Source organism: Oratosquilla oratoria, chromosome 11, assembly GCF_046742065.1.
Source record: "Oratosquilla oratoria isolate Oo_2021 chromosome 11, ASM4674206v1, whole genome shotgun sequence".
NCBI lineage: Eukaryota > Metazoa > Arthropoda > Malacostraca > Stomatopoda > Squillidae > Oratosquilla > Oratosquilla oratoria.
This window is the reverse complement of record NC_134787.1, coordinates 13,742,701-13,755,214: the sequence shown is the minus strand read 5'-3', so window position 1 is coordinate 13,755,214 and position 12,514 is coordinate 13,742,701. Positions and strand designations below refer to the sequence as shown.

At 38.4% G+C, this 12,514-nt stretch overlaps 1 protein-coding gene across 1 annotated transcript; it reads left to right on the top strand.

Moving 5' to 3' along the window:
* Positions 1 to 2,600: 2,600 nt before the first annotated feature.
* LOC143029452 (apolipoprotein D-like) lies at positions 2,601 to 9,178 on the top strand. The gene is made up of 5 exons (XM_076192097.1): positions 2,601 to 2,634; positions 4,278 to 4,404; positions 5,144 to 5,363; positions 6,900 to 7,054; positions 8,922 to 9,178. Exons 2-5 carry the CDS (start codon positions 4,279 to 4,281, stop codon positions 9,048 to 9,050), a joined length of 630 nt encoding a protein of 209 aa, XP_076048212.1. The 5' UTR covers positions 2,601 to 2,634; position 4,278; the 3' UTR covers positions 9,051 to 9,178.
* The last annotated feature ends 3,336 nt before the right edge of the window (positions 9,179 to 12,514 follow it).

Here is a 12,514-nt window from a genome sequence, read left to right as displayed (position 1 = left end):
CCCTTGTTTTATCTCTCTGTTTCTAATCCAATAATTATATGCATTGTGTCCTATGCTGTTGGGTGGTAGTGGTCCTTTTAATTTTGTCTCAACAATTCCCATTATGTCTGGATCTTTTTCTTTCAGATATTTGTTCAGTTCATTCAGTCCTGTTATTAATCTATCTATATTTGTGTAGGATACTTTTAACTTTCTGATATTTCCATTGTATTCTCTGATTCTTTTGTGTTTCTCTCTGTTATTTTCCATTTCTTCAATTTCATATTCACTACTCTCCAGTAGAATTCTTGTTTTTCTGTCTCCGTTCTGGTCTCGTTTTTTTTTTCTTAGCTTCATGTCTTCTCCTTATTTCCTCCTCTCTTTCCTCTTTATTCATTTCCCTTTTTATCCATACCTTTTTATATTGTTCACTTGTTGCTAGTTTCCCTGTTTTGGATAAGATATTCTCTGCCGTCGTTTGTGACCTGAATTTAATCTTAATTGGTCTGGTCTTGTCTGTACTATATTTCCCGATTCTGAATTTCTCTTCGATTTGTTTCATTATTTCTGGCTCATCTTCCTGAACTAATTCTAGTAAATTTCTTACTTTTTAATTTTCCTCTTTGGTTCTTGTGGTTCTATCTGGGTTGTGTTTCTCTTCCATACCTAATATAATTATACATTTCTTTTTGTCTGCTAAGTCTCTTACAATATTCTCCTTCTGTCTCATCACTTTGATAACTGAGTCTTCAGTTTGTTCTTTCATTTGCTGTTTAATTATATCACAAAATGCAACTTTAATATTTTCTTGTATCTTCCTCCACCCCTCTGCCTCTTTTGCTATTGTTTCTTTATTGTTTCTATTGTTCCTTTTTAATTCTTCATTCTCCACTTTTACTTCTCTTAACTGTCTTTTTAGGTCTTCTATTTCATCAGTTAAGTTTTTGTTCGCCTTCTCTAGTTCTTCCAATTTTTCAAACCTCTCGGCAATTTTTGACATTTTGCCAAACCTAATCTCCCAATGCTCAGTCATTTGTTCAAGTTTTTCCTCCAGTTTTGCCAGTCGGGGGAGGTTGGTATCCGCCGCCCCCTCATTAAATCCTTAGAAATTATTATCCTCACCTTCCATTGAACTGCTCTTATCTATGTTTCTGATCTTTACAATTTTGTTAGTCCCATCATCGAAATCCAAGTCATCCGTTCGGCGTTTGTTTAAAAGCCGCCTGGACTCTTGGACCAAGTCCTCCCCTTCCTCTTTTCCTTCCATTTCCCTCAATATCCCTTCCCTTCTCCTTCCCTATCACTTCCCCACTATTCCACGAGCACTCCCCTTCCCTATAAATACAAAAAGGCACTTCCTGGATGTTGAGATCCACGTAGTTTTTCCTTTTTCTTTGGAACACCAGTTCTCGCCGTCCATTCGGTGAAAGTGTGTGTGTGTGTGTGTGTGTGTGTGTGTGTGTGTGTGTGTGTGTGTGTGTGTGTGTGTGCGATTCATCATCACGGCGTTGTATCACGTGCTAGATTGTGATCGACTGCTATTGGCCCAATCTGTCGATTCAGAATGTCCCCAAAAGCTGACAATAGATGATGATGCTTCCTGCTTGTATCCTATTCATCTAATCGAGATGAGGATTATATTTAGTTATATTAATTGTTTGTTTCTGGTTCTCGGCTTTTGCTTAATCGTGTTATTTTTAGTGAAGGAAAGAATAGAAAACGGTGAACATTTTATTACATCACAGCGGAGTTGAGTGATTCAGCTTTATTTGTTCAGGACCACAATGGAAATAAGCTTACATGCTTTTTTGTGTTATCTTCGGCATTTGTAATTGTTATTTCGAACTATGTGTTCTTTTCTTTATCTGCACTTCATGTATATTGATTCAATGCCAAATAGAATTACTTACTAAGCTCCGGAAGCTCGCAGACAGAAGGGTACGAGGCACTTACGCGTCCAAAGAAGATAAAAAAAAGGACAGAATGTGAATAATTCAAAATAGATAAGGCGTGAAAAATATGAAAACAACACGGCTCTTGTAAATTAATGAGGTAGAAACTCGTTGAAAATATTGGTACAGACACGGATGGGGAGATACAAGCGAAGGAAATGTAAGACAGAAAACACCTTTACAATGAGCATATGTTACTCTTCCGTCCCTCCTAAAACCCCTTCCCTCGTCATCTCGATACAGTTGGTATTATCATGGATTTATGACAATTTGGAAACAGATTTTGTGCCCCGTCTCCCACTAAGCCAAGGATAGAAGCACTGCAATCCACAACAACAACAGCATTCCACCCCTGAATGGTAAACAAAAGAAACTCGAAATTCTATTTCCTGGGAATTTCCAAATGACCAAACTTCCGCCAAGACCCATGTTCGAATTTGAGTTTTTACTAACCTCGATACAATTTCATAATTTGTGGGGTTCTGTGAATCCTATTACTAAATAGAAATCAAACTAGCGTTCATATATATATGTCAGAAACATAAATTTTATTTTAACAATAGCGTTTACATATTTGATACTACAAACCACGTAAATAGAACATAGCGCCATTGCGAGGATCCGATATAAATCTCGGCACTGCAGTCGCATCAGTCACAGAATCCCTCTTACCGTTACAAAGTTCGTATCAGACGACGCACAGGTAAGGAGGTTCGATTGAACAAATTTTTTTCAACTGGCGTAGAGGACGATTCCTCCCTATTATTGAGCGATTGCAAGCGTCAATTTCAAGTGAATGTTTTTAGTGGTTATTTACGAGACACTATCGAAAATTCACAAGGGTATTCGTAAAGGGTCCTTTTTCCGGCTTCGGACTCGCCCCCCCCCCTACCATTTTAGATAACTCCAATGAATCTCGCGTCATTCTGATGTTGCGGTTGGTCATACATTCCACATACCACAAATATTTTTTCACAGGTAATACACACATACACACACACACACACCGAGATATGAAGACGGGACACCGCGAGCAAAGCTCCCCTTCCCGTAAAATACAACTAGGTAAATACACACACACATTTTATATATATATATATATATATATATATATATATATATATATATATATATATATATATGCGTAAGTAACCACTAGGAAAAGTAAACTAACGAAGCAGAGCGCTTTCGTATAATTACATCTTCAGTGCAGATACAAAGAAGGAATTATAAGATGAAGAAACAAGGTACAGAATATATGACATAGTGAAGAGGGCATTCGGAGAGGTAGTGGAAGAAGTACACGTGTACGGACGTTTGGGCTGTCCTGGTAGCCAACAAGTATGGGACGTTTGGGCCGTCCTGGTAACCAACAAGTATGGGTTACTAGTGGTTACTTACGCATTTGTGAACACACGCTCCTAGTGTTTTTATTGCATATATATATATATATATATATATATATATATATATATATATATATATAGATAGATAGATAGATAGATAGATAGATAGATAGATAGATTGCAAAAATAATCACAAAAACACCTGACTAAATAGTCATGCAGAAACCACAGGGAAATTAATGTTCAGAATCCTAAACGTTTTCGTGTATTACATCTTCAGAGTACAAGAAAGAGAAGTAGAACACAATATTTATACAGAAATAAGAACATTGGGAAAGGGGGGGAGCTCGATATAACGCTGTCTCAAGTAAGCGTCGTTGCACAGCAAAAATACTGTGTTATATTAGATTATATATTTATTGTGGGGTCAGTATCCCTCATGTGGAATGCCTCCAGCAACTTTAACCTTCTGGGGTCCATATTATTGTGTGCAATGATTTTGGCACATTGATTCAGGGTGCCTCTGTCTAGTCTGGTTGTGATACTTTGTGTAATGCTCCTTGATCCACATTGGGGATACTGTCCCCCACAATAAATATACAATCTTATATGACATCTAGTATTTTGCTGTACAACGACGCTTACTTGAGACAGCGTTATATCGGGGTCTCCTCCCTCTCCTCCTCTCCCCCACTGCGACCGCCAGGCCGCCTAGTTTTCTTTTATGGTTGAAATTTATCATGAATACCACCGTAATGTTAGAGTAATAATTATGGAGTCATACACAATTAAGAAAAAAATATCGACAGATTTTGTATGCTTTGAATATGGCTGTCACCATTATGAAGAAAATATGAATGTAACTCCTTAAATTCTTGTCATTTGTTAAAAAAGTGAACAAGTTGTAGACAAAAGTGAAAAATCTGTAAATAATAATATAAAAAAATCCCTCCGCATTTATTATTTTTGTCCATAAATGTGACTTTTTGTTTATCTGAAGAATGCAGCCCAAGCTTCTGCTATTGTTGGTCATTAGTGCCTCGCTGGGCTACACAGCGGGCCATCAAATTGGTTTCGGCCCGTGCCCAACTAATATCCAACTCGCCGACAAGCTGGACTTGACCAAGGTAGGTAGAGTCAAAGTTTACTTCGAGTTCTAATGAAAAGCAGGTGAATTTACTTTTTCGCACTATGGTCCTTCTTCAGAAGGAAGGATTGCACCATAGGAAAACTGACATTAAATGTAGAAAATGTTTGGGAAGTGAAATGGTACAAGGAAAGGTTTAATGTCTAAGGAGGCTGGAAATTCTCCGGGCTGGTCAGACTGGCACTCCGTTGGGGTACTTTTGATGATCTGATGCCCCGACATTTTCCATTATTTTGCTGCATTTAATGCTGTTGACTTCGACAGTTTAATGTCACCTATTCTCTTGTTTGTGCATTTATTGGTGGATATATATAAAACTTCTACAATCTTCCTTTGTCTTACTGAGATTATTGTAAGAATAGGTGACACTGTCAAAGTCAGCGGCATTACACGCAATAAAAGAATGAAAGAAACTGGGACATCAGATCACCTACAAGTCAACAGGATTTCAAGCCTCCTTAGACATTAAACCAAATGACCTTTCCATGTTAACCTACCCTTTCATTCCCCCACACAATTTCTTTATTCAATGCCTCTATTTCTCTTAGGTTAGACTAGGTTATGTTGGAGTAGGTTAGCTTGGAAATGAAGGAATGCAGCAGAAAACAGGTCGACATTGAAATACAGGGTGTGGAATGAGGTATGTTTTCCATCAGGGGACTTGTTGGAAAAGTCCTCACGATTATACTTTTCTAATTATCTTTCTTCCTTCTTGCTAGTTCGCCGGCAAGTGGAACGTAATTATGGTGACCAAGGCACATAGCAAATGCCTCACCATGACCTTCACAGAAAGCGAGGACGGTAGCCTGGATATCACGGAAGCGCGTGAGTTCGAACCTTTCGAGGCTGTCAACTTGGAACACATCAGCAAGTACACGGGAAAATTAACCATCCCCAATTCGAATGAGCCAGCCAAGATGAACATCAAATGGCCAGGCCGTAAGTTAACATTTACTTCTTATCCCTTCAATATTATGGGAGTTCCCTCTGCTGAAAAAGTCACCTGATACTGGGCAGTCTTGTTCATCTGAGAGAGTAATATTATGGAGAGGACAAGAGACTAACAAAAACAAGGGACACAGGATTCATCGATACTCCTGTCTGTTGTGCCTTTTCGCTGATTGCTCTTTCATGTAACTTTTCTTGTTGTCATAGACATATCTCGTGTTCATTACTAAATGAATGATGCAAGAATCTAGAATAGAGGTGTTGGTAAACTACAATATGTATCAACAACAATACACTCTCATAATAGCTCTTATTTCTGGTATGTGAGTACATACAACTGGATCTCCAGTCTCCTCTTTTCGCCCCATTCAATCGCCTTCTGTGGCACGCACGGGAAAACAGTGGTTGCATTCTTATTTCCCCGTCATAGGATCACGAACAGAAACGAGGTAGTGTTCTATTTTACTTTTAACATGGGCATGGAGTTCATTCCAATAGTCTCTGGGTGCCCAGGTGGCGAGGGGGCTGAAATAATTCCCTGTTTAAATCGGTTCCATGCCGACGACCACAGGAGATTGTCTCAAAATTCCCTTTGATTCTTTGACCATTTGTGTAATATTTTAGTAGTCCAACCGGTGAAATATCCTTTAACTTTTGCATATTATGATCATCCTGGGAGACAGGCCCAACATTCTAGACATCGCCCTTATTTCTCATCCCTCTTCTTTTGTAATTTTTTTTTTTCTTCACTAGTTACCTCCTCTCAAAACTCAGTTCTGTCATATCTATCGCTCCATTACTGCCCCAAGATACCCCATCGCCAATTCATACAGCATTGCTTCTCTGATTTTCCGTGGAATGACCAATTTTTCCGTACTTGAGGTATTTTAGTAGATGCAAGATATATCTGGGAGGTGATTATTTTGGGTTTGTCTCTTCTTGATGATATGACATGATCACACAGTCTTCTGAGTCAATTCCCGGTTACCGAGACAAGCTCATCATAACACCCTTTGGTTCCATCTCGCCAGAGAGAGAGAGAGAGAGAGAGAGAGAGAGAGAGAGAGAGAGAGAGAGAGAGAGAGAGAGAGAGAGAGAGAGAGAGAGAGAGAGAGAGAGAGAGAGAGAGAGAGAGAGAGAGAGAGAGAGAGAGAGAGAGAGAGAGAGAGAGAGAGAGAGAGAGCCGGGGTACATTTACACGTGTGTACGTGCATGGATGTTGCTGTTTATCTACAGTGTACATTTTATGTACACGGGTACATTTAGCTGCAAAACAACATTTTTAAGCGATTAGTACCTTCATATGACTATACCACAAGATACTGAGTTACATCAGTGCAATGGACTACAGTATAGCTGGACGTAGATGGAAGAAGACTCGCGATGTAAACTAGAGATAGTTGTAAGGAACACATGGTTCAACCTCCTCGTGCCGAGAAAATCTATGTATATGAATGTAAACGCGTTGATCTTATTGATGAAATAATGTTTTCGACTTTGATTTAAGTACCTTCGTCATTCTTACAGACTTTGCCGTATCAAACTTTTTCATCGTGGATACGGACCTCGGGAGCAAGGACTACGCTGTCCTGTTTGAATGTCAGCAATTGTTCATCTTTACCAGAACATCCGCAGCCATTATAGCTAGAGGGAAGGTTCTCGACCCAGACACGATGGTTATGGTAAGTATCAGATTTACTGAATTATTAGGATGTCAAACAAGTAGAAATGAGCAGTAGAGACAGAGCTCGCAAAAGATTAAGGCGGCATATTTTTCCATTAAGGAGGTGCACAGAGGATGAACTGACAGAATTGCATGGTATAAAAAGAGAGGAGAGAAAGGGTATCAGGGAGGGTCCTCCTCCATGCATAGACACCTCACTGGGTGGATGAAAATTTATTAAATTTTTCTTTTTTTCTTTTATTTTTATCAGTGATATGTTTATTTGCATATATCTATTCACTTGTCTATTTGCCTACTGACCTGTTTTCCTTCTTAGCAGCTTATTTCATGGAATAGGGGAGAAGGGACAAGTATGATTTTGATGGTTTCAGAGAGAGCACTTTCTCAAGTGTTGTCGGTAAAACGTATGGGAGAGGATGTTATTTGAGAGGAACAGGGGGGAAGAGCGGGAGCACTGGGGAAGACTAGTGTGGATTTAGTAGAGGAAAAGGGTGCGTAGATCAAGTATTTGCAGCAAGATTGGTATGCGAGAAGTTTTGGCAAAGGGTAAGGACATCTTTTGGACTTTCATGGGTAAAGAGGATGATAAGGTTGACAAAGAAGTATTGTGGAGTGTGTTGCGAATTTGAGATAGATGAATTTTGTTGAGGGTGTTCAAATTTTCGCATTAGAAGTAGAGCAAGTGTGAGAGATGAGAATAGAGTGAGTGGTTTGAGGTGAAGGTAGGGGTACGGCAAGGCGGCTGTGTGATGTCGTCATAGTTGTTTAACGTGCATCTGAATGGGGGTGATAAGGGAGGTTAAATGAGAGCGCTAAGCAGTGGTTTGGAGTTGATGAGAATAATGGATGGAAATAGTTGTTATTTGTAGTTGTTATTTGTAGACGACACTGCTGTTATGGCTGATTCTGAAAAGAGAATGAAGCAGTTGTTGACTGATTTGGGAAGGATGTGTTGAAGGAGAATGTTGATAGCAAACGTGGGGGAAAAGTCAGGTGATAAGATATATAAGGAGTGACGATGTGGGCGAATTGTATGTGAGTTTGAAGGGTGGGAGGACGAAGGAAGTGGGGGTGGGGGACGTCAATTGTAGAGCAAAAGGGGCAAGTAAATGTCCAGTAGGAATAAAAAGTGTCATGAGAAATGGGTATTTGGAGATGAATGCAAAGGAAAAGTTATAGGGGTGTACCCATGGCACAATATGGAACAGGGATTTGGAATTTAAGGAAAGTGGAAATGACCCTGAGCATGTTTGAGATGAAGTGTTTGAGAAGTATGGTGGGGGTTATGAAGGTCGACTGAATGAGTAATATAGAAGTGAGACAGAGAACAGGGATGGAAAAATATTTGTCGAACAAGGTAGATCGAAGAGTAAAAGGGTGTGGAAATCAGAAGTGAATAGAATAAACTTGATAGGATAACTAGATTAATGAGATAGCTGGACAGGCAAAGGGGGCATTGGGTACAATGGGTACCACTTTCGTGATTCTTGTTTTGGTTAGCCTCTGACGATTGTATTCGGTTTAGCCTGGGGCGTTCATGGTTGAAACGATAAACATTCATATTGGATCTTCAACTGAGTTCGTATGCTGTTTGTTTGCGCTCGTGTGTGTCCCGTCATTGTTTCGTTAACTGGTCGTTAAGAAATGATCCCCCAAATCTTCAACTCCGATCAGACCTTTGTGAGCCTCAAACTACTGCGACGTCCGGTAAGGCGTTGGTGCTCCTACAGAAAACATACCTAGACTCTTCAGTTTCTAAAGGTTCCATTGTGTTCGTCAGGTGATGGTGTTTCGTATATAACTGCATGCGCTTCTCCAGAGGATTAACATCTCGAATTTGAATTTGTTCTGTTGTTTTTCTACAGCTGATGGAAAAGTTGGAGTCGCTTAAAATTGACACTCGAGGCATGACTCTGATTGACCACGAACAGTGCTTAGCTGACGGCGAAGGAGTCTTCAACACCAACATCGACACTGATACCATCGGGATTTAATAGGGGCGCCCTGAACCTTATTCCCTAACTAGCACTCGCTACCAGCTATAAAGTAGTCATCCGACGGAGAACGTCGACATCGAGCAGCGAGAGCCGAGTGTAGTACGGTGGCAATAAAAGTATCTTAACACGGAAAAATAGTGTATTGAGTCACCATTCGTTAAATACAACAAAATACACAAAAGTGTGTTTACACCTTAAATATTGAGACAATACTGATGCTATGCCTCGTTTTAGCGGCAAAACTCACATGCGAGCACTTGGTCCGAACATTTGGTTCTCCCATACATTGCACCTAAACTTAAATACATTACAATAAATCAACATGCTCAAAACTAATGATAACATTAAAAGGCTAGCAATACACTCAATGGGTACTAATGCTATAAATGGGAAACTACCAGTATATACAGACCATCACATCGCTCGGCCACCACCAGTCGGTGACCCCACCGAGCAAACAGGGGAAAATGAATGACCGAGGCGAAAAAAGAATTAAAAGGATCTATTCCACACACATCATATTATACATACAAAGGTGTGGGAAAAAAATTGTACATGAATACACTCTATACAAGAAAACACACACACACACACGTCGGTCGGGGTGGCAGCAAAGTTTGGACTCCGGTGATATCTACAAATTTCGAGGATCACAACGACAAGGAAGTACCTGTGTTGTATTAATAGGGAAGGGGAAAGCTCGTGGTGTAGTGGGAAGGTGAAGAAAAAGGAGAAGGGGAGGGATTACTGAGGAAAATGGAAGGAAATGAGGAAGGGGAAGATTGGGTCCAGGAAGTCAGACGGCACGTCATCAAAAGACGGCCAGACGACAATGGTGAAGTCGAAGAGATTAGTAAAAATGTAACAATTAGAAATATAGATAAGAGCAGCGCAATGGAAGGTGAAGACAACTATTTCCATGGATTTAATGAGAGAGGAAATGACAACCTCCCCCGACTAGTAAATCTAGAGGAGAAACTAAAAGAAATGAATGAAAATTGGGAAGCTAGATTTAACCAAATAAAGTTGATTACTCAGAGTTGATAAACTGGAAGAACTAAAGAAGGAGAATAAAAACCAACAAAAGAAATAGAATAATTAGAAAGACAGTTAAGAGAAGTAAAGGATGAGAATGAGGAATTGAAGAGGAGTAATAAAGAGAATAAAGAGTCCATAGCAAAAGAGGTAAGTGGTTTGAAAAAAAGTACAAGAGAACAATAAAATGGAATTTAGAGGTATGATGGAACAGCAGATGAAAGAACAAACTAAGGACACAGTTATTAGATGGATGAGGGAGAAGAAGAATATAGTAACAGACTTAGCGGATAAAAAGAAATGTATAATTATATTAGGGATGGAAGTGAAGTATAATCTAAATATGACTACAAGAATAAAGGAAGAAAAGGAAAAAGTAAATAAGATATTAAAAGTAGTCCAAGAAGATGAACCAGAAACATGGAAAGAAATAGAAGAAGTATATAGAGTAGGAAAATACAATACAGATAAGACCAGACCAATTAAGGGTTAAATTCAGGTCACAAACAACAGCAGAAAATATCTTAGCAAAGGCAGGGAAACTAGCAGACAGTGAACAATATAAATAGGTATGGATAAAAAGAGAAATGAATGAAGAGACAAGAGAGGATGAGAAAACAAAAAGACTAGAAGCTAAGTAAAAAAAAAAAAACGAGAAAAGAACAGAGTCAGAAAAGAGAAATTCTATTGGAGAGTAGTGAATATGAAAGTGAAGAAATGGTTCATACCAGAGAAAAAGAGAAGGGAAACAGAAAACACAATGGATGTAGCAGAAAATTAAAAAGTGTCTTACACAAATATAGATGGCTTAATAACAGGCTTGAACGAACTGAATGATTACCTGAAGGAAAAAGAGCCGGACATAATGGGAATTGTGGAGACAAAATTGAAAGGTCCACTACCACCCAACAGTATAGGGCATGGTGCATATAATTATTGGATTAGAAACAGAGAGGTAAAACAAGGAGGTGGAGTTATGTTACTGACTAAGAAAGATATAAATATGAGAAATGTCACATAGGGAAAAAATAGAGTAGAGATGATTATGAAGGAAGTGGAGGACAAGGATGGGAAGAGCAGGAATTTTGTAGTAAATTATGTGCCTCCTAAAACGTCTTCGTGGGAAAAGAAAGAACACAAAAATATGTTAGACGACACAAGGATAACACTAAATAAGATAATGGAAGATGGGGGAAGAATAGTTATAATAGGTGACTTTTATTGTAAAGAAATCTGCAGGGAAGAGATGGCAGTGAAGGGTGGAGACGACCTATGGGAAAATGTACTACTTGGTATGATTATAGAACATACAATGACGTAGTGGATACAAGAGAATACTAGGTATAGAAATGAGGAAGAACCATCGAGAATGGACCTGATAATCACATCAGAACCCGAAATAGTGGACAAGATTGAATATGAGACACCAATAAGTAAAAGTGACCACATATTGATTGATCTGGAACTAAATGAGAAAAAATACATGAAAAAACGAACAATATAGAAAGGGAAGATTGATGTATGATTTTTTTTATATAAAATAAGATTCTTTCAAAAAGCTGACTGGGAAAAAATACACAAGGAGGAAACAACAGTAGAAGAGAAATGGAATATTTTGACAAAAAATTATAAAGAAGGAGTGGAAAAGTATATTCCAAGACAAAAGCAAGAAAAAGAATATGTAAAGTGCTGGTACAACAAAAGATGTAGGGAGTTAAAAGACAAAAGGGATAAAACTTGGATAAAATGGAAAAAAGACAAAAGACCTGAAAAATGGAAATATATATACTAGTTATAGGAATGAATATGTACAAGTGTGCAGAGAAGAAAATATAAAATACGAAAAAGATATTATAGAAAAATGTAAAGACCAACCAAAACTATTTTATAGATTTGTAAACAACAAACTGAAAAACAAACAAGAATTAGAGAAACTACGACAAGGAGGAGTTGAATACACAGAGGAAATAGAAATGGCAGAAATTATGAACAAGCATTTTAAATCGGTGTTTACAAGGGAGAATATACAACCTAGAGATATCGAATGTGAGGAGGAAGTCTCCCCTATGAAAGAGATAGAAGTATCAAGGAATGAAATAATGAAACACTTGAGTAGTCTCAATATCAGAAAATCGCATGGACCAGATGAAATGACAAACTGGGTTTTGAGAGAATGCAGGAATGAACTAACAGACAAAATACATAGTCTAATAAACAGTTCATTGAAAGAAGGAAAAGTTCCAGAGGATTGGAAAAGAGCAAGTATAGTACCAATATATAAAGGGGGAACAAGGAAGACCCTACTAACTATAGACCGGTCTCTCTTACAAGTACGATAGCTAAAATTTGTGAAAGAATGATCAAAATTAGATGGGTAATATATTTAAAAAATAAATAACGTACTAAATCCAAGGCAATTTGGATTT